The sequence below is a fragment of the Bicyclus anynana genome, chromosome 10 (genome assembly GCF_947172395.1).
Source record: "Bicyclus anynana chromosome 10, ilBicAnyn1.1, whole genome shotgun sequence".
NCBI lineage: Eukaryota > Metazoa > Arthropoda > Insecta > Lepidoptera > Nymphalidae > Bicyclus > Bicyclus anynana.
Window position 1 is genome coordinate 5,447,473 of NC_069092.1, and position 24,196 is coordinate 5,471,668.

The window sequence follows — 24,196 nt, forward strand, 5'->3', positions numbered from 1 at the left end:
AAAATATAAACTACAGTTGATATGGCCGTTTGAGTTTAATCAAAATTGGCTCAGCTTATCTGACAATGAATTCAACAAGATACGTTGATGTCGATCCAGTGTTCAGATTTCCACGTATTATATGGAGAGCATCCTACGCGGTATATGTAGCGTTAGCAAAAAAAATCTTGACTAAATTAACAAATTATAAACTGACTCAGAAACATCGAGTTTTGTTCACCGAAAAATACATAAATTGAAAAAAGAGAAAATTGAAAATTTAATATAAATAAGCCTTGTTTGGATATAATTATGTGTAGGCAATAATTTATGCAAGCTTCCATACAAACTTTCACATCTTCTATTTCACAAGCAAAAAAAAAACAGACCAATCCTACTGAATCCTGGAAAATTTGTGGTCATATTGATTGGCCAGAATCAGCCAGAGCCAGGTCGTCTAGAACAGAGGATATGATGCAGGATTTGGCGGGCTGATGACGATGTTAATTTTTTTTACGATAACTAATAGCAGACTGCGATAGAGTCGTGAAAGCCAAATAGGGCCTATATCTTCGATTCGGCGTAGTTTCAAATGCGATCCGGTTGAATGCAATAAAGTAATAATGAAATAAAATAACATGTGTCTAAACGTGGTAGTCAAAACGTAACTAGAAAGGGAATTTCATTGAAAATTGTTCTTGATACACTTTTCAATGAAATTCCCTTATCACCCTATCAGTTTAAGAAAAACAACACCCTTTTAAACTTTTTTGTTGACTGTACCATATTTGTACCTACCTACAATTGTCAGTTAGCCGTTATCAGTGATTGAACTTAATATAGAGACCCCTTTAGCGATCAAACTCGGCCAACCAATTTTCTCTCGTTTACTCGTATCTAGTATCTACGTGGTAGCTATTATATCAATTGTATCAAATGCATGATATTTGCACTCAGTTCTAATCTAACTTCTTTAAACACAAATGAAAACTGTGAAAGTTTGTATGTTTGTGTTTGTTTTCTCAATTCTTTATTTCAAACCAATGTAGGTACTATAGGTACCCGGCTAGAGAATAATGTTTCTCTATTTTTAAACATTATGACGTCCTTATCCTTAACATTTTAAGTCACTTATTCAAATGGGGAACAGAAAAGGCCATAATATACATCCTCGTGAAACATCTATTTTTGAGCCAATCGCTAAATAGGCTAAATCGAATTACGAGTAGGTTAATCTTAGTACACAGTTAATTGAAGTCCAATAGCTACTCTAATAGATATTTTTTATACTGGTTCTTTGCATCTGTTTTTCAACGTTGATACTTATATTACGTATCTTTCTGAATCTCCGAAACTACTAAACGAATAAATTGTAGTATTTACAGAAAAGAAGCATAAGATGAAGCAGTTAGACGTAGACTTCGCTTCTTCAATGATACCAAGATTGGAAGATCGGATGCTGAGAAAAAAAAACAAACCGGATGACATCGTCTCCCTGCGGCAGTAGATTCACAAAATCATCAGACTTTAACCACCCAGTACGACGTTCATAAAATGAAATTCAGTAACAGGTAGGTACTAAATATACAACTTTAAAACAGGAACCACTAGATCGATTTTACTTTGACTACAATTTCGAAAACGATTAATTCACGAATTTTTAATTAGGAATGTTATTTTATTTTTGGTGCATAGTTAATAAAGATTTATTACAAAATATAAACCGGTGTTTCATTTACTAACCGCCATTAGAATAATATGTAGGTACATGGTTATCATACTGTCTCTTTATGTAATTTGCGTTGATATTTAATAATCGAACATAATGGCAGAGGATTATAAATTGAAATAAATGTTAAAGAAAATTGTAATTAAATTCCTAGTTGTCTTACCGAGATGGTAACTTTTATGTTAAAGCACTGAACACACGAAGTAAGATAACAAATGAAACATTTGTCAAACAACACTATTCGCTTGTAAATATCACATGAACAGTAAAAAATAATATGATAAGCAAAAAGTTTTCACTTTTCTAGAAAGAGTCTGGCAGCATAATCTCAGTGTACTATGTTATTATACGGGATGGAATTTTTAATTTGGAATAATTTTTGTTACTCTACATTATTAATGCACTTAAATATAACTCGCGCGCTTCAAGGGTTGTTAAACATACAGCCATTAGCATAAGTAGCTGCGCCGCGCGATGTACGGACCAAACTGAAATCGCAAAGCATTACAGTAGATTTAGAATGATACCAATTACAATAGGAACGCAAAATCAGTGGCCAGCTCATAAATTACAACTCAAGACAATTTCGGAAACTGTAGGAGACGGTAGCGCAACTTCATCCCGCATTGTTCCCGATCGCCGTCAGCAAAACAGAAGGTGAGGCCTTTGTGTCGGGAGTTGTAAATTTTATGAAAAGTGAAATTCCTTTTGAATGCCTCTACGGCCATAAATAACACGGGATTACTTGGACGGCATTGTTTTTGGCACTTTTGTTCCTCAAAGCCCACAATCGAATTTGCAAATTACAGCGTTACACTTTTGCTACCTGTCGATAGATTGTGCAAAATTCACTTTCGGTTTTTGTCAATACAGAATCGGAGGAGAAACAATATACTCGTAAAGGTACTGAAAGGAAGTTTTTTTACTTACCAAATTGACTTCGCATCCAAGGGTACAGTGGACTGGGGAGCGACGCGTTCGTATTCGGCGGGGGTTGTTGAGGCGGCGCCTGCTGCGGGTGCATGGACTGCTGGTGCATGGGCGGCATCTGCGTCTGGTGCTGCATGTCGTCCACCGGGTACATGACGTGCTGCTGGTGCGGTGGCATGCCGTGCTGCATGTGCTGCTGCGGGTGCATGTGGTGCGGCATCTGCTGAGCTTGCTCCAGGGGCGGACTGCCCGGCACTCCCCCCGCCGTCGCCGCCACCGCTTGGAGCTTGCACGAGGGGTACACCGCCGGCGTCGGCGGCTGGTGGCCGTTGGGCCCGTAGCCGTCGGACTTCGGCCCCATGTGCATCTGGGTCGGACTGTCGGGCCGGTACCCGTTCTGTTCCATCTGTTGGTAGTAGCCCAGCCGGTCGTAGGGCGGAAACCTGGGGTAAGGCATGCCAGGGGCGGGCTGCGCGGGGTAGTGGTGCTGCCCGGGCCTGAGCTGCTGGTCGCAGCCCTCCATCTCGTGGCCCTGCTGTGGTACAGCCCCATAGTGCGCGTGGGCTTGCGCGTGGTCGTGGCCGCCGTTCCTCATGTCGGGCATGTAGGCGTTGGAGAAGTATGTCATGTTGTCGCAGCTGTTGGCACTCATCGCGGGCGCGCAGCCCGCGTGGCTCGCGTCCGTGGCTTCCGTCGCAGGTACTCGGCCGCGAGGGCCGACACTGTCACCGTATCAGTCACTACACACACACTTCGGATTCCATTCACTACACAGCGGCGGTTGATCCCACTGTTGGCTCACGGTGAGTTGGGACGGTGTATCCTCATCAGAAACTCGGCGAATCTGGAAAGAAAAGGGTTATTGAACTTAGTACAGCTATAAATAAATCATTTTTAATTGGTCAGGTAAGATTGGTTCAGTATTATTGTTGGCTGCGCCTCAGGTACCGGTGGAGCTGACTGATCGCTACAGAATTATTTGCTTACTGCGGTCGGAACACACATGGAGTTCCGAAATCTCATTAGTTTTATGTAAACGCCTATTAGCGACAACCTGTGTATGATTTGGGGGACCATGTTACAAATTACAAAACGCATCTGTAGGACGGAGTTCGTCTTTGTCGGGCCAGGAGGAGTAGCTCCCCAAGAGTGAGACAGTGAGATGACATAGTCACGTCTCGTGACACGTGGCTGACCTGCTGTCACATTCCCGACATTTCCGTGCAGTTGATGGAGCATGAGTGACAGCCCTGCACCGCCCGACGACGTAACATTACACTGACGTTCATTTGAATGCCGATGACTAGCGTCGCCGAGACCTTTATGTTATCAGATCTACACTACTGGTTTTAAAGTATAAAATTTACGATGTACTTAATAAGACAGCTACTAGAATCCACAACGCAGTACTGATAAAATGTAACTAAATAGAACATCACAAAAAAGCTCATTTTAGACAATATCTGCGATTATAGCGAGCGAAGTGCCAGATAATCTTTTTTACGAGCGTTCTCGACTACTGAAAGGAAATTCGGTACGTCGTTGCAAAGTTACGCCGTCGTCTTTCTGTTATGGTTTATTAAAATTATAAAGTAAAAAATTAGTATGGCCACAGTACTTGGAGCTTGCGCCCGCCCCGCCGCCGCCGTCCCTAGAGGCTGGTTCGGTTATTTAAAACCCAAAAGCTCAAGCTTCATTAGCGACAGTTAATGATGGCGGCGTCTCACAAGACAATATGTCGTGCACAGACGCTATTTGTTATGTACGAGGTCTTGTGAAAATAATCTCAAAATAAACATCTTTCCTGTATGCTATATCTGTTTTACATCTACGAATATAATAACCCTGCTATTAATAGTTAAGTCGAAAAAAAGAGATTTATCTAATCATACCTACTAAGTCGTTCCTACACAGATTAAACATTTACTAATAATTCCAGCCAGCGTTGTAACCCTAATAATAATAATTTAGTTATTTACTATATAAGACCCCCGAAGCTTTGTTCGCGTAAAATTAATTTCAATAATCCTGCGAAAATCATGTATATTTTGTTTATAAAAAATTAAAAGTATCCTATATGTTAATACAGAGTAAAATCAATCTTTATTAAAAATTCATCGGTTCCGGTAAGTGCGGTTGCAGTAACTAAAGTGATCTTTAGTAACTCATACGATCTTCTGAAATATTATTATCATTGTAAAGCTATCGATTTTTTATAGATAATGTGTTCAGTATCAATACAAAAATAAATTAGCTTTGCTATTTCAATCTAAAAAGGTTTGTTTTACCATGAAGCAATCTTTCAGAGGGTGAAGACACCATTGAAAGGTATGCCTATTCGCTAAATTTGCATGTTGAGGGATGGACAATTTAAATTTACGATTTAGCAGCCCCCCAAGCGAGACGACCCTCGCACTTTTTTTTAATTTTCAATTTCCATTTACATTCCAGACTAGTTGAGTCCGTACCAAGTACCCACATACAAAAATCTCTTGTTTCATTAAAAAATTTCTTCATCAAGATTTATTATTTAGGGGCAGATGCAACGCTTATACAAGTTATACATAATTCATAAGTATTTCGATGTAAATATTAACATTGGGATATTAAACCTGATGTGAATAAATTATCATTATGGACTACTGCCGAACCTACGGGTTTTCAATTATTATTAAGCAAAATATTTATTTTTAGACAAGTACCAAAATGAAGGAGTTTATATGCTCAGATTTTTTTCGAACTAAAAAGTACGTTTTACTGAATTTGTAAAAAAAACTTCAATCTTTTGACTTTGTAACCGCTTTTCTGTTAAAATCGTGGCTTTGTTTGATATTATGTTTCCTAATTTTCATATGAGCTGAGATCGCAAATTATTTTTATTAATTGCATAGAATCGCCATTACTTTCTGGAGTAAAATTTGAGGTCGCATTTTACTCTTCCACAAAAACTCAAGTGAATTCTAAAATCAAAGAAATCCTCACAGAAAAATGCAGTCCAAAATCGTCCTCTGATTTTTGACTATACAAATATCCAATTGTAACGATAATATTTTAAAAAGATCATTATATTTTTTCTTCTAAACCATCGCCTAGTAGATACGAAACTATCTACTAAACCTAATCTATTTTTTTTAATCTATAAAGTACTTGAGCTAATGTTTCTAGTCTGCAATTACGGGCTTGAGATACAATCTCGGAGCGGGCCCGGTTCATGGAACATGTCTTTAAGCTGACCGACGAGGAAATTAACAGTCTCACGTGCTTTTGATAATTTGATAACCGAGTACGCCACTTTGATTTATTTCACGACCCGTTGTAGACTAAGAGCCAGTGAACGCCAGACCTTCGTCATTTTATAAAAGCTGAAAATTTGTCAGCTCATGCTCCTACCATAATTGGCAACCGTGCCAATTATGGAGTTTGGACCGTGGTGGGAGGTAAGGTTTTAAGGATCCAGACCCTCAACCGTTTAAGTACAAAGTGTAATTTTTTATGTTTTCCTCGGCATAATATGGGAAATTATATTCCCAGTCGCCAGTCAACTTCGCTTCAACTCTTCAAAAAACACTATTTAATTTGTAACTTCAAGGGTATCTAGCGAAAATGAGGATATCATCTTACGTCCTACTAATATTATAAATGTGAAAGTTTGAATGGATGTTTGGATGTTTGTTACTCTTTAGCACCGCTACTACTGAAGCGATTTGGCGGAAATTTGGAATGGAAATAGATTTTACTCTAGATCATAGGTTACTTTTTATCCCAAAAAATTCCATGGTTCCTGAGATTTGCGAAAACTGATGATTTTGATGATATGAATATTTGTTCTCTTTGAACCGAATTAGCTGAAATTTGATATTGAGATATATTATTGCCTGAATTCACACATAGGCTACTTTTTATCCCGGAAAAATCCATGGTTCCCGAGGGATTTGTAAAAAGCTAAATTCCACGCGGACGAAGTTGCGGGCGGGCTAGTTTCTCATATTATGCCGATAAAAATATAAAAAAATTATACTTTGTACTTAGACGGTTGAGAGTCTAGATCTCTAGAACCTGCTAACTCCCAAAGCCAATACAGTCCAAACTCCATAATTGGCAACCGTACTTATGATAGGAGTATGAGCTGACGAACTTTCAGCTTTTAAAAAATGACGAAGGTCTGGGGTTCACGTGCTCTCCGTCTTTTCTGACTCAGACGAAGAATGGTTTTCTCATGCCCTTTCGTACGTATACTGACCTGTACAAACGTGTGGGATTATCACCTTTATCACGTACGCATTGAGACCATTATTGTGTGTGCAATATTTCACGTGCGTTTACGTTATAATTAGTTCGCTACTAGGTTGACGGAAAAATTACAATTCGTGGAAGGAGTCAAAGGTTAGTTGGACGTGACGTGGTGGAATTTTGTTCTTGGAAAAAAAATTGGTATTTACCCCAGTGGGAATATTTAATTATCAGATTTCACACAAGTTAACCCGTCAAATAAATTAAAGGAAAACATTAGATAACTTACATTAAACACTTGTCGATTACTGCGTTACCTACTCTTTACGTAGTCACTGATGATCTAAGAATTATAATATAGAATTTCGTCATAATATCCGAAAATATTTTTCAGAAAAGTTAAAAATTTCAACTAGACGGCTTGTTCATCGTACATTGCCACACTTGCTGCAAGTAATAAAGATTTGCAAAAGTCGCAAAGGGAGCGAAGTAGATTGGGCAACAATAACTGCAATTAGAACGTATAGCATTTCAGCTGCCTTTTCACTATTTTGGTCTTTAATATCAATTTATTAAAATAAACATCAAATTAACTGACAAAATGTTATTTACATGTGTGATATCCACCAGTAAGTAAGCACCGTATGTCATTTGATACATAGAATCTCAATTTCCTATATGTCAACTAGCATACGTCAAAGATAGTGAAACTTTTCAGATTTTAGTTGAATAGGATGTTAAAATTAGTATGCTTCATACTGGTGCTGTTGATTCAGATTTTCATCACCAACTCAGTTTTCGTGCGTCACTATCGGTGATATGCAATAACCTTTAGTATTACCTAATTAATATTTTGCAGCGAGCGAATCGGAAATATATGAACACGGTCTTGTTTTAAGATTAATGGAACAGATTTATTAAAGCAAAAAAGCACATTGGCTTTAATGAGGAACATCAAATGAAGTGTTAACATCGCATAATAGATGTCGCGTCCGACGTTGGATTAATGGTAGGTGGCCAACGCTGTTTGTGATAACATAAATAAATTGCGAATCGTTCTAATTGAAATAAAAAAGTTCGTAACTGAACCTAATGATCCTATATCCTATATTTGCGCTTACTTTTCATATTTCATATTAGCCTTTGGAACTGGTATTATGTGAATGGCTGGCGGCTCCAAACCGTTTTGTTTGGAAATCCATGCAAAAGGCCTATGTCCAGCAATGGACGTCCATCGGCTGATAATGATGATTATGTAAATATATGCTTGATTTATTAAAGTGAATAAATCTAACTAAATAAAAAGAAATAAATAAAATAAAAACCCAAGTTTTTGAGTTATTTCAAGATGGCGCCCTTAAAACAACTATGACATGACATTGACAGCAAACGTCAAATCGATTGCTGCATTGAAACGTTACCTATCCGTCATTGTTACCCATAACAGTGTTGCATTTCTTGGGAGATAATGAATATTGTTTCGAAAGAATTTAAGTAAATTCGTAGATTTGTATAATCAAAAATAGTTTAAAAAATATCCTCTTTTACAATGACTGATCCTGGGCTCCATACAATTTTGGACCATCTCCTTTAGTACGAGATAGCAAATAGGCTTCTTTCGATTCTAATATCCATACAAGATTTTTAGTATTTTTGTTTCTCTTTCTCACATTTTTCCGGCCACTGGGCCGGCCACACATAATTTAAAAAGTCTCCATTAGGTAAGTACCCATTCATGTATTTTCAAGTTTCGCAGTGTACGAGACATCTCACGATATAAGTATCTAACAACTAAACGGAGTCGTCGATGAAATCAATTTACATCAGGCACGATCTGGTGATCCTCCCAATGACCCGAAATCATGAAGAAAAAGTTAGTTTTACATAAATCATACTAAAATATACTGTCTAAGAGACTTGGGACCGAATTAAAAATAATATTAATGTCATTTCGCGTGCTGCGGTCGGTAGCTGTAAATCAAGCGGCGATCAAAGGGTGTATTTTCGGAAATTCTCAGCGCTTGTATTTATCATTTCCACTATTTGTCAATTAGAGCACTATTGTGGGTGCGTTAAGTGTTTTTGATTTATTTTAAACGTATCGATGTACGGACACCGAAGTGGAAATTAAACGAAGTACAACTAACATTTTATGTTATCCTGGTAGAACTTCGACTGTAGAGACCGAGCTTACTAAAATCTAGTAACTAACGCCTAAGTAGGAGGGCCTGTAAAAGTTTTTGTTGTTCCTAATAATGTAATTCGTCGTTATCAACCCATATTCGGCTCACTGCTGAGCTCGAGTCTCCTCTCAGAATGAGAGGGGTTAGGCCAATAGTCCACCACGCTGGCCCAATGCGGATTGGCAGACTTCACACACGCAGAGAATTAAGAAAAATCTCTGGTATGCAGGTTTCCTCACGATGTTTTCCTTCACCATTTGAGACACATGATATTTAATTTCTTAAAATGCACGCAACTGAAAAGTTGGAGGTGCATGCCCCGGACTGGATTAGAACCCGGAATCGGAGGCAGAGGTCATGTTTTGAAGGGTCTGTTTAATGGTGAAATACTACTTGAATTCATACATAGGTCAGGATGACGGGAGCAGGCGACCACCTTCTACACCTAGACTATCGCACCTAGGCATACATGACCTAGGAACTACGACCTTTCCTAACTTATGAGCCTAGGTAATATTCTAATAAAGGTAGGTCAAAAATTATAACCTTAAGTCCCCTAACCCATAGGTATCTATTAGACGGCGTGATGAATCTAAGCCCCAAATCTTTATGGATAGAAGCCTTGCAGTGGGTTATTAAAATTAGGGCGGTGAAGATTAAGCCATTTAGGTACCTGTTCATCATTTTAATAGAACATTTATGTAATCGACATGACTGGCAGCGAGTAGGTACCTTACCACAGAATAGGTAATACTTAAGTGTCTATTCTTGAATACAATTGTAGTAGGTAGGTATAAGTCAGAACCTTAAGGTATGCAGATACAATAAACTTATCTATTCATTTTACTATTTGATCAACCTTCAAATTGAGGACGTCAGGTGACTAAAATACATATAATAGTGTAGGTAACAAATATAAACCTTGTGAAATTAGGTTAATTTAGACAGGTAAATAAAAATTTACAGGGAAAACGTCGTTACTTGCATGATTTATTACGTTACGTTTTATTTCGGTTTTATGATTAAATATTTTTAGCCAAAAAGCTAATTTGTCATTTTTAAGGTTAAAACGATAAATATGAGGCAATATTTTTTCGCAATAACGACGTAGACACTTGTTTTTATGTATTTTCCGTTAAAAATGTAGAAACCGTTTCCTGTGGGCTAATCAATAAAAACTTGATTTAATTTGAATAATTATTTATTAGTCATTCTTAATTAGTTACCTATATCTATTTTAGTATACCTGATATCATAAACCGTTATAGTATCCAATATCCGATATCACTTAAATTACTGCAAGATTTATCAGAACAAGTTTTGAAAAAATATGCATAGTAGGTCTACCTACCAATCTAAAATTATCTAATATTCGTAATCTACGAATTATAGTTTGGGTACTTTTAGAAATCTCTTAGGGTTTGGATGTAGTGGTATTTTTTTTTGGTTTTCTATGCTCTGTGGTAAGGTGTAGGTACAGATAAGCATTTGATAGTAGACAGTTGAAATACAGCGTATTGGCGCGTAGAGTTTGGCTAATGAAAGTAGAGATTGAAATCGACTAGAAAATTTAAAACAAAATGGAGGGCGTTCCTAAAACAATATCGCAAATATTTAAAAATAAATCAAGTTTGATAATTGCAATTTTTTTTTTCAATATGTAGTAGTGTTTTCACACAGATACGTTTTTTATTAAAGATTAGTAGATTTTTTTTTAATTTACCGGTAAAACTGAAAGAACGGTAGTTAACGAAACAAACTTTCAATTTATGTCCACAGCAGGATCAATAATTCACCGTTTAATGAAATCCTCTCGCTTGGAGTAACTACCTAATCGATTTTAAGGTTCCAAGAGTTTAAATCTGTCCCCTAAATAGTACAACTATTGAGGTTTACAAATATAGTCAGGTAAACTTATCAATATACTGCTTTGCATAGATCTTTGTTATAGGTATGTCCAAGAAGCTAAACCAAACTTTTCTGGCAAGTCTGGAGAATCCATTGTAGAGGATCGTTTGTTCTTGTGATGTAGAACTTTCGTGTTCATTGGACAGTCATTTTACTGCTTTTTTCATCAGCCATTTTCTACCGCATTGGTGTAGGTAGGCCTCTTTGAACTTGTTCTAATACTTCCTATTTTGGGCTTCATCCACTTATGCCAGTTTAATGATATCGTCCTTCCACCTCTTTTATTCTCTCATTAGTATATCTGTAACCTATCAGTGAGTCAGCTAACGCCATTGATAACTTAAAGAGCGAGGTACCAATATTTGATCTCTTTAAATTTCGTCATTTCTAATTTGTTTGCGTAAATTCTGTCAAGCTCGTGGCTTTCAGCAACCTAATTATAAGACATCCTCATAATTGGGTTTTTATTTATTTCACTAACTTAAATATTTGTTGCTAACTGTACTTTCCATAGAAGACCAGAGGCTGAGCGGAACATAGGCGTATCCACGAGACGTTCATTAATTAGTATCCATGTCCGTATTAATCTCAATGTTGTTTCTTTAGATCTGCTACTAATTACACGAATTTATTTCAAGATCTATAATTATACTACTAAAATATTCTAGTAGCTACGTTTTTAATTAATTGAGGGTAGAGTTCGATTTAATTAAGTTAAAAATACCTTACATTATGTATTCTAAAATGTAGATAGTTATTGCGTAAATTTAGGCTTAATACAATGAATTCTTTCTTAAAACGTTTTTTTATTTTCAGTTAGTTTGTACCCATGTACCATATTTCCAAGATATTTATAGATATAATCATCATCGTCATCCGATTATCATCCGATGGACGTCCACTGTTGGAAATAGGCTTCTTGCATGGGCCTCCAAGCACAACGGTTTCGAGCCGCCATCATCCAGCGGCTCCCTACGACCTGCTTGAATATCTTCTGTCCACCTGGTGGGGGGTCGAACAACACTGCGCTTTCCAGTGCGGGGTCGCCATTCCAGCACCTTGGGGCCCCAACGTCCATCGGCTTTTCAAAATATAAGGCCTGCCCATTGCCATTTCAAACCAAGCTACTCAAATGAAGATTATTTACCTAATAATGTTAAACTCAGTAACGATATTAATAAGCAGGCAAAAGAGTCTTCTACTTCATAGTTTGATCTAGGTCCCAGACTTAATCCTGGATAGACTTATAGCACAAACTTTTTATGTCCTCGCTAAGAAACGTTAGTACAATAAGTAGTTGAAATCTAAGCTTATTACGTCTAAAAATCCTGTTACTGTCCTTTCCTAAAGGGATAAAAAGATATCAAGTACGTACATACAAGTAGGTACGACATTTTAAAACCCCTGCAGGTGACACAGGGATAAAAAACCTGGATTTTTCCGCTGTCAAAAAGTCGGCGAATTATTAACTGCCCCCAAGAGTAAATCCGGGGGTAACTGAGCTTGAGTGAAATGCGATGTACCCGCTAATTACGGAACCTAACTTCTAAATTTAATCATACAAGTTGGTGTACTCCGACGCGGTTCCATAATTTTTCATGAAAATAATTATGTACAACATCCTGACAATGTTTGCGTTTAGCTCTACGTCATTTAGTGGCTCTGGATATGGTTTGTTTTTTGGACTGAGAGCTCATAATGATGTGTTTTAATACGTGTGAGTATAAGTACATAGTCTATTAATTTTGTAACATTTTATTATTATGATTAATTAATTACTGTTTTCTAATGTAAGCCACTAACAATCAAGTAAGCCCACATGCCTGCAGCGCGAATGGCTTGACAGCCAAAACAAACACCTATCTGGCGTTTCTGGCGAGTTCCTTGATTGCACTCCTACGATATGCGAGCGACGGGAGGAAAGACTGCGTGGGTGGGAAATCATGCGTACGGGGAAGTGAGTCAGTCGTGGGTTTTTCATTCATCGCTCGCCCGCGCGGACTATCAGGAGTGTTACGAACGAAGTTGCCAAGCTATACCTACCTGTTTACTATCTTTAGCATGCCTTAAACATATTATTTATAGTATCTCTAAAAATGAAGGACTTTCCATACAAACTTTCAACCCCTATTTCACCCCCTTTTTATTTTATTTTCGCAATAAAAAGTATCCTATAATCTTCTCCGTATTATGGTCTTAAACCGTGCCAAGTTTCAATTGAATTAATTCAGTAGTTTCAGCGTGATGCCCGAATATCAAAAAAACACGGACAGGCAGACAGACAGACAAAAATCGAAAAAACATTTTTGGCTTCAGTATCAATTGTATAATACCCCCCAACAAAAATTTTCAAAATATATTCAATGTACAGAATGTACAAAATTCGTATTATAAGTATAGATTCTAGATGGCGCTGGCGTCCGTTATGCCACGGTAACGTTTGGTGTTACAAATGGTGGTGGTAAAATCTCAAATTGTCAATGTATAGAATTCGACCAGTTTTATTATAAGTAGGTCTAGATAGATATAGAAGATGTAAGTCCACTATCAAATAAAATGCTTTAGGGTACATAAGTACTATCTAGCTAGACGTAAATTCACAACAGTATTATTTAGGGCCGCATTGTATGAATAAATTGAACAGACAAACGCCATTGAAGATCCGATGCTCCATGGCGAGCGAGGCACGCCGGCATTTTGATGGCGCTCCCGTAACTGATTGCGTTCGCTTTGATTAACAGATTCCATTGCGATTCCACTATGGTGAAGAGTACCTATGAATAGCCTTTTATTGGTGTTTATAACACCTTCAATCTTGGCTATTAGACACCATTGCGGTTACAGTTATGTACGACATTTATTTTTAAAAATCAATTAGTGACGGCCTCCGTGGCGCAGTGGTATGCGTGGTGGATCCTGGGTTCGATCCCCGGCTGAGCAGATTTTCTTAATTGGTCCAGGTCTGACTGGTGGGAGGCTTCGGCCGTGGCTAGTTACCACCCTACCGACAAAGATGTACCGCCAAGCGATTTAGCGTTCCGGTACGATGTCGTGTAGAAACCGAAAAGGGGACGACAGAATGCATAGTTAGACAAGGATTTTTCCAATTTTTACTTATAGCGCCGTGATAGACCAGTGGATATGACCTCTGCCTCCGATTCCGGAGGGTGTGGGTTCGAATCCGGTCCGGGGCATGCACCTCCAACTTTTCAGTTGTGTGCTTTTTAAGAAATTAAATATCACGTGTCTCAAACGGTAACGGAAAACATCGTGAGGAAACCTGCACACCAGAGAATTTTCTTAATTCTCTGCGTGTGTGAAGTCTGCAAATTACCAGCCAGCGTGGTGGAATATTGATCTAACCCTTCTAAGGTCCCGTATAAGGGTTGATAACTTATAGCGCATACCCTAGTTTTAAACCTAAACCTTATGCACGCCACTGGTCTAAGCCTCTATTTCTTATAGAGGCTTAGACCAGTGAGAGCCTGTGTGTAGTTGCTAACATGTACGAAGGTAGTAGGTAAGTTCCTGCCTATTAAATGTTATTATCCTTCTGTTGAATGTTATTCTACAATAGGTAGGTATGCGTAGACATAGTTGGAGGGGTTTAGTCCAGAAACAATCGCGCTGTCGCCGTACTTAGTTATTATTGGTGTTTAATTAACATAGCTCTCGTGCCGGCTAATTGTTATATCGTGCAGGCTGATTTATTGCATTACCTCTGTAATTGCATGCTGTGAACTTTGTGGGCGTGCTCGGGACAATAGAAATGTTGTTCGTATACCAGTAAGAAGTAGACTTTTAATTTAAATAGGCCATCTATAGTCTCGCAAGTTCGTTGATGACACTCCCATGATATGCGGGCGACGGGGGGAAAGACTGCGGTGTGAAATCGTGCGTGCGGGGAAGTGAGGTGCATCAGTCGTGGTGTTTTCATTCATCCCTACACGCCCCCCGGCCCGCGCGGATCATCGGGAATGTTACGAACGAAGTTGCCAAGCTATAGTAGGTACCTACGTCTTTTTCAAAATAGCTAGGTACCTACTACATCTATTTACGTATTCGTGATTGACAATGAAACAATCAATCTTTTCCTCTCACAAAAATTCTCTAGAATAAAGTTATAGGTATTGAAGAAGATAATTATTTGCTAGTTGATTTTATTAGTTTACTATAGCCGACGTCCCGCTATTTCACCCGTGTAGTGACCGTTCCCGTGACAATACGCTTATGAAATATAGCCCATGACACTAAGAAATAAAGTGACTTTTAGTGGTAAAAGAATTTTCAAAATCAGTTTTGTAGTTTCAGAGATTAAGTACCTACCACTTACAATAAGGTAGCACAAACTTTACCTCTTTATACTATTAATTAAATATGACCCTTTATCTAGTCGGAAATGAGTGGGTGGGTGGTTCAGCGCAAGGATCGAACCACGTCCCTTTTGGTGATTAATCCAGCCCCTTACCGTTGAGCTATTAAGGCTTAAAAAAGTTAAGACTCAAAGGTAAAAAAATATTCTAAAAATATACTGAACTGAATTGTTGTTTTTCAATTTTTTCCTTTTTACTGATCCTATTCTATTTTATTCTAAAAACTCGTTTAAAATTGCATTTAAAACCAGCGCCATCTACTTGCGCCTGAGTGAACCTTGTAACGGAGCGACATCTATGCCTCTCCATAAGCACTACTTCGTAAGCAGGTAAGCCATGCGGTCAAACTTTTTGCACTTGTTGATGAAACAACTTCCCATCTTGATTGGTATAAAGTAAAATTTTAATTTGAAAGTTGCATTATTTTTATTCCAAAAAGTAAAGTCAGAATACCCTGCTGCTTTGTAATTCAAATGAAACATGAATATATTACCTACAGTATTTGTTAGACTTTTATGTTTTACGTGAAATTATGTAAAATGTCAGGCTTGAATTGAGCCTTATTACGTACTTTCAGTAGAAGCCAAAGCATTTTAAAATTAAAAGACAAAAAATAACTTTAAAATTTTAATAGAGTAAATAAAAACTATGATTTTATTATAATAAAGTTTAGATATAAAAAAAATTATATGTAACAGCGACATCTATAGTCGAGTAGCATAAGTTTTAAGTAATCTAAAATATCTTTTCATTAAGAGGGGGCGCTGTTGGAGTATTCAAATTCCAATTAAATTTATTTTTCATATAAGATCTCCCAACTGATTATCTAAGAAAATCCTATTAGATTTCTAGTTCGTAAATTTTCTGATAAGTAATAATCTTTTACCAGTTTATGTAGGTATTATTAAGGCATAATAAGCAGAACTTTCTACGACATTCAAACAAGATTTTTCGTCAACGTGCTCTCTAAAGCACAGGATAAGCCTGCCTAAGACAATTGAACCTAAATTGAGGGATCTATCTACGAGTATGTGTGTTAGGTAGTAATTATGTACAAGTGTATAGATAGGTATAGGTAACTATGATTTGGGTTGATTTCTAGTTAAAGGTAGGCTGATAGGTACCTAATTGTTTCTTATAATCTGATAATAGGTAAGAACTAAGAGCATGCAATAGCCACATATAGGTACCGCTACCTCATTTTGAATGCTAAAAGTTCGTCAGTCTATGCTCGTGCCGTAGGTAAATTTTGTTTACCTACTAAGCACGGACTGCGGTGGCTGTAGGATTCGCTGGATGCAGATGGCTCAGGATCATAATGTTTGGAAGTCCCTACAAAAGGCTATGTCGCGAAGCTGATGTGGCAATGGCCAGGAAGTGGCATTCGAACTATATATTCGAAGAGCTGATGGACGTTGGGGTCCCAAGGTGCTGGAGTGGCGACCCCGGACCGGAAAGTGCAGTGTTGGTCGACCCCCCACTACGTTGACTGAGGACATCAAACGGGTTGCAGGGAGCCGCTGGATGCTGAGCTGCTGGCAGCTCGAGACCTTTTTGTTTGGAACTCCATGCAAGAGGCCTATGTCCAGCTGTGGACGTCCATCAGCTGATAATTATGATGACGATCCTATCCAAATATTATGAAACAGTTAAAAGGGGTTGGAGTTTTTGTAAAAAATAATTTCTCATTTAATTACACAGTGGTGTGCACTTCATAAATGCTATAGGTACCTACCTAATGCTTTGCTTGCTCTAAGAAGTAATGACGAAAAACATTTGTATTTTGTATAATTTGTATTGTGCCATAAGCAAAAACCTTGTGCCACACCACTGTATGTGTCTACCTATCCTTACTAATCTCGGTACGTCGGTACATGTGATAATTTAACTGCATAATTATGTAGATAAACAAAGCTAAGAACATACAGAGCTGAATAGAATAACTTAAAAGTCTAAATTCAATTTTGGAATACCGAACGGAACAACAAAAAGAAAGGTAGGGATGGGACGGAATGAGAATCGCCGCGTCTGTCGAGATTTTTTGCGCGATTATTTCGACGTTATTATTATGAGAAAAAATGCGGAGTCAGTAAAGCGGAACGTGGGGTGGGGGACTGACGAGGGTTCCCGGTTTGATTGAAGCGGGAGGGGGCGGGGCGGTGACGTCACGTTCTCATAATAGGCCGTGCCGCTCAGTGATGGCCGCCGTTTATCACGGACGAGTGTTAGTCTGCACTTGGGATTTTATTAGACGCTCATTTGATAAGTTACTGTCCTAATATTGGACCAAATCTTGAGAAGTCACTGTCCCAATATTGGACCAAATCTTGAGTTACCGCACGACTCTACCGCTTTTAAGTCCAGTCTTTCATCATGACCAATATCCTTTTATACTCTTCGCTAAGTAGGCTAACTAAGCCTGTAGATGTTAGGAGACGTCAAAATTCAAAATTCAAAATTCATTTATTTCAAGTGGGCTCAGTTTACAAGCACTTTTGATACGTCAGTTCACTATTTGTAAAGATTCTACCACTGGTTCGGAAGGCAGATTCTGCTAAGAAACCGGCAAGAAACTCAGCAGTTGCTCTTTTAAAAAAAACACAATTTTATAATATACTAGCCGACGCCCGCGACTTTGTCCGCGTGAAACTCGATGTAAACTTTCAACTACCCCTATCCTACCCCTAGCCTACCCCTACTCTACTTTTCTGGTTGATTTTTTACACCTTGTGTCCGAAAAACCCAAATATCTTATGGAACCCTATTTTTTTCCAAAATAAAATTTAGCCTATGTTACTTGTGGATAATGTAGCTTTCGAATGGTGAAATAATTTTTAAAATCAGTCCAGTAGTTTTTGAGCCTATTCATTACAATCAAACAAACAAACATACAAACAAAGTTTTCCTCTTTATAATATTAGTATAGACAATTGATGACAACATTACAATTTCTTATAGATTTACTTCCTGTGTGAAGGTGGAAAAGCTGACCCAACGGCCTCCAAGCATCTTTATCATTAAGGAACTCGTCAATGGTGTAGTAACCTCGACTAAGCAAATGTTTTTTAACAGATTGCTATGTCGATAATTCAACTGGCAGAAATCTAATACCTCTCGGATTTGAGTCAGGCTTTTAGCCACGGAGTTACTGTGACTTAGCACCAGCAGGTAAGATCTTATCTGAGTACCTAATTTAATTATCCTGTCTTAATTTATGAATATATTAAAGTTTAATTTGTTATCGTGTTGGGTTAAGTTATAAAAATTTGTACCTACCTATCCTAATTTGTGTGCATATTTTGTTCCAAAAGAGCATAAATTATTAAGATTTTGACGATAAGAAGAGACGGAGTGAAACAAAAAGTTAGGTATAACTTTATAAAAATGTAATTTAACAATCAGTTTCAAACTGCATAATAACCAATGATAATTTTATACTATAGATCGGTTACGTCACAACAAAATCATTGCAAAAATTGATCCGAATAACAAACAGGCTACAACACCGAGCGCACACATGCACAATTTTGTCTTTAATTCCATTAAATATTTATGTATATATAGTTTTTACACTTCCTGAACACACAACTCGACATTGTAGATGATATTTAGGTATTATTTGTTGAAATAACGTTCGTTGTTAACCACAAATAACATTGAGTTGTGTTATAAATTTCCTCTTTTGAGCGCATCATTTTTCATGCGCTAGTAACACATCTAACAGTATTTAATATCATTGATAATAACATAAAAACACAAAATGAAGTGCTTTTGACTAAAAAAGTTACTTAGGTACCTAAAACTATAATAAAACCAAATATTCAGTAGAATTGTTACGTAGGTAGGTGAGTAGTATTTTTCCTAAGGACGTTGCTTTGATTTAATAGTAATTTGGTGTTTGGTGTTAGTTTGGTGACAGCTTAAACATAAAAATCAAGATATACCTACCTAGATAAGTAAATTCCACGTAATAATTTAATACGATTACCTTATAAACGTTTAAAAAAATATGTAGGTAAGTAACGAGGTAAGTGAGCAGAGAAGTTGTGTGGTCTGGTTACTCGTCCTGCCGCGAAGATTAGTAGATATATTTCCAAGATAACTCGCGCGAGTATTTCGGTGAGTGTTAAAGTTAAACAGCAGTGAGTGATAAAGTTTCATTGAAAAGTGCTTAGTTAAAAGAAAAGCTTAGTAGGTATTCCATGGCCACAGGATTCGAACCCAGGTCCCCGTCTGAAGCTTGACCTAACCACTGGACCAACGAGGTGTTGTACAACTCTTGTCGTCATCAACCTCTATTCGGCTCACTGCTGAGCTCGAGTCTCCTCTCAGAATGAGAGGGGTAAAGCCAATAAATAGTCCACCACGCTGGCCCAATACGGATTGGCAGACTTCACACACGCAGATAATTTAGATAATTCTCTGGTATGCAGGTTTCCGCACGATGTTTTCCTTCACCGATTGAGACACGTGATATTTAATTTCTTAAAATGCACACAACTGAAAAGTTAAAGGTGCACGCCCCGGACCGGATTCGATCCCACACTCTCCGGAATCGGAGGCAGAGGTCATATCCACTGAGCTATCACGCCTTAGTACTACTGTACTGTAATTACTACTATTTATTTCTGCATTGTAGGTACTTAGGCCAGGATTACTGTGTTTTACCCACACCCTCCGGAATCGAAGGCAGAGGTCATATCCACTGGGCTATCACGGCATTATTATTATTACTGTACAACTCTTGTACAGTAAAAATAATAATGTTAATCTCACTCAGGCATGGTGAAGCAAAAGTCGCGGTGCGTGAGGATGGGCGGAGCGTCGCGTGTTAACGCGCAGTTATCGCGGGAACACCTCGTGGCACGGCACATCACTAGCTACGCCTATTGGAGCATATCTCTAATTTATGCATAAGCATTGATAATAATCATAATCCAAAGTGAAGCACTGACCTAAAAAAGTTAACGCTTAAGGTAGGCGCACACATGTCAGTCACGTCACCGTCAATTATGATCAGTCACGTTAAAATTAAAAACTAATGTTTTGGGACATAGGCTTCGAACGTTAATCACGAGTGGTCTACTAATAAAAGTGTTGCTAGATTGCATTTACATACACATGGTTTTTAGAATTTAAACTATCGTAAGTAGGTAAGTATTATTAATATTAATTTATTATAAAATACGGCTAAAACTCACGTGATACAACTTCGAAGAATGCCTGACTAGTTTCGATCCCATACGGGGCCCTTATTCACGAGCTGGTTCAATGTGGCCGTGTTTTATATTAAATTAATACACAGTTATACAAAATCGCATACATCGCAACATAATTATTACCTATAGGTAGGTAAGTGTAAGTATTTTTCCTAAGAACATTGCTTTGATGTAGGTAATACTAGTTAGTTTGGTGACAGCATAAAGAAAAACGCCCAGGAAGGAACGTCAGCACAGTCAGAAACCCATTGTTAAATTATTTCGAGTGATCGAGTAGGAGGCGTGTGACATAAAGATCCGTTTGCCAAATTCCAACATGACATTGCTTAGAAACCATTCATTGACAGACAGACAACCACAAGATAGAAAATAAAGATCCATAATATTACAGAATAGCATAATTATTATTAGTACCTACCTACCTATAACCAGCTATTTCATTCATAAAGTAGGACTGTCACTTAAATAAGGTATTATAATAGTTTAACCTGCTTTTGTTTATTGGTAGACTTTACTTTTAAATGCTTTCCAGGTTACTGAATATACAAATATTTTTTATTTCAATTAGGTATTTTAATTATTACAATTTTAATTCTGAGCGTGACTGACATGTGTGAATGAACCCTAAAGCAGAAGCTTCACCAACGTGTCAGAATTGCGGCCGCAATAAAGTCTTGCGTCATAATTAGAAGTGTAATTTAACAAATAAAACATCTTGTACCTTCTTTAAAAGCTCACACGGATTTCACTTTAGGACTTAAAACATTAGGCTATACCTAATTGAGGCTTAAATACATATGAATGACTATAAAATATTATAAAAGTTAAAAAGCTCCTAAAATTTTCACAATAGTGCAAAAAGTAACAAGTTCTTAAGTCTGTAAGCACTAACTAAGAGTTTTATACCTCCTTAAACCACTACTTAGCACCTCAAAGTCTAACAATCTATTGTTATTTCAAAGCCGTTACGTTTAAATATACATAAATGAAAGTTGAGACCTACCTTATTAGTTAGCTAGTAATTAGGTATGTTCCAATACGGTCTAACAGGTTTGCTCAGTGCTTCAAAATACTCGTAGGTACGTACTAGACTTCAAAGTCTTAACTTTTAGTAAGTATTTTAATGAGATGAGAATTTAGATAATTTCATGGATTAAGAGGCAAAATAATTTACGTGGAGATATTATGCTGTCTAAAAAGTTGTAACCACAACCACAGTTGTAACTAATTGATTATGTGTGTTCATCTATTTGTAAGAGAATTCACGCAATAGTAAACTTTTATAATGAAATAGCTTATAGATCAAACACTGATATAGGATATTATAATCCAATAAATGATTTTTATCTCAAAAATGTTAAAAAAACATAACTATGCAACGATGTCATACGAATCTGGTAGTGTTTTTCTAAAAACAAGAACGTAGACTAGATCTCAAGACATTCTCATTAATATTTTATTTTTGTGCAAATCAAGAGAAAATTGTAATATATGACACGGTTTCGTATGAATATTCATAGACAGTGGAACATGTTATCTCTATAAATTAATTCAAATCGTTGTATCTGCAAAATATTTGCATAAATCCTACCTACCTATTAGTAAATATTTTTTACGGTTAACCATAAAAGGATGCAACGAGATCATTGAGTAGAATAAATATATTAGTCAATTTATTATGGAAAGTTCGTTTGGCTTTGGATGTAGTGATTTGGATTCGAACCCAGGACATTTATTATAAAGCAAAGTATTGCCAAATACGCCAGAAAGCTAAGTATAATAAGTTCAAAATTTTTTCAAGATATAAATGAGCCCGAGTACATACATCCTATATTATTTTCTATATCGTTGGTAGGTACCTAAAAATTAAAAAAAAAACATGCTGTTAGAAGCTATAAATAATATTAATTCCGCTATGCCTATCTATAAATACTTAGATTTAGCTCCAAAAAAAAACACATTTTTACAAAGATTTGCAATTAGTCGCTGATCTTTACGAGAAGTGAATCTAAATTGATTGAATTAAGACCATTGAGAAACCAATAATATTTATCTTTATTTATACTTGGCATTACCTGTATCAATGATTGGACACGTAATGTGTTCAAATAGTGTAAGCAAACAAATTAAACATTTAAACTAAACTTATAATAAGTCGTTATTTGCTCAGGTCTGACCAGTAAATGAGCCGACGGCCGTAAGGAAAAATAATGTCGTAATAAGCACCTTCAGTAAAAGTGTGAATAATTTCTTACAAACACAAAGTTAATAACATCATTTGATCGTATATTATTATATACATATATGATTACAAGATATATACCTAACCTATGTATAATATAAAAATTAAGCGCAAAATGCGTTGGTAAGCGCGTAAATCAACAACGCCTGGACCAGTTTGGCCAATTCTTTTTTTTTAAATGTTCGTTGAAGTTCTATGATTGATGATTCGTAATAATTTAAATTTTAATATGTATAGAATAGGGCTAGGGTAGGGGTAGGGGTAGGGTAGGGGTAGGGTAGGAGTAGGGTAGGGGTAGGGGTAGGGTAGAGGTAGGGTAGACATAGGGTAGGTAAGAAGTGCACAAAAGTCAAAACGAAGCTTGACCGGGTCCGCTAGTAGTTTATAAAAACGTCTTATATAAAAAAAAAAAAAAAAACATACATACAGCCGAACGTAGAACCTCCTCCTTTTTGGAAGTCGGTTAAAAATTATTATAATACCTACGTAGATATAGCATATATAGTGAAATACAATATATTCAGAATATGTAGGTACATATTACTTAGATTGTATAATTAATCCTTCAACATTTTATATTTTCTCTCGTTTTAAAATTACAAAAATAAAAAAAATTTAATTATTACAAAAAAGATAAGTGCAAAGTGGAACGAATTCGCGCACTTAGACCTTGTAAGGGTACCTTTCCACCAGTGCGAGGCTACTATAGGTACCTATCGCCACAGAATACATATGTAGGTACAATAGGTACTATCACTATGATTGTGTTTGAATTCGAATTGAATTATTATTATTTAATATTAAATATGTATATTAAATAAATTAGTTATACGACAGCGTAACATAGATTTGCTACGAAATCAATAAAAGTAAATATAAAAAGAAATTCAGTGAAACTCCACAAACGCACCGAACCGAACAATCGAAGTTTGCCTGGAAGAAATTGCTACTTAACGATAAGGCCGCCTTTTGTATGCTGATCTCTTCTTGATATGTTTTTATTTTCACTTGTATTTGTCTTTGTAGTGTGCAAATAAAGTATATCTATCTAACTATCTAACGCAGAATAAGAACTCCGGTGGACATGCAGCTTTATGATGATGGCGCGTGCTGGTGGGCGCTGCAGCGATGTGTAATCTGACCATTATGCAACTTTGTACGCGGCACGTAACATCGTTTTACCGCCCTGCTAATTTATAATTTATCTCTATTGATCGTTTTCTTTTTTATCATATGTTTATTAAGTGATGATTACGTTTATATCTCGAGTTCTTATTAATATTGGGAAATATTTGATTATAGATCTTAGTTTTGCAATGTCTTTTAATTTATTTTTATATTAAGTACCTAATATGTTAATATTGACAGATGTTAACACAGAGTAAAGATCATACAGAGTGAGT

General features: G+C 36.9%; 1 protein-coding gene across 9 annotated transcripts in view; it reads right to left on the minus strand.

Annotated features, from left to right (window-relative positions):
* Positions 1–24,196, minus strand: part of LOC112057779 (homeotic protein antennapedia) — a 301,651-nt gene that overhangs the window by 19,541 nt on the left and 257,914 nt on the right. For all 9 annotated transcript variants that reach the window (XM_052883782.1, XM_024098322.2, XM_052883779.1 and 6 more), the window contains one exon: positions 2,639–3,482. In XM_052883782.1, coding sequence (XP_052739742.1) covers positions 2,639–3,290 — 652 coding nt within the window. In that variant the 5' untranslated portion in view covers positions 3,291–3,482. The remainder of the gene's footprint in view (positions 1–2,638; positions 3,483–24,196) is intronic.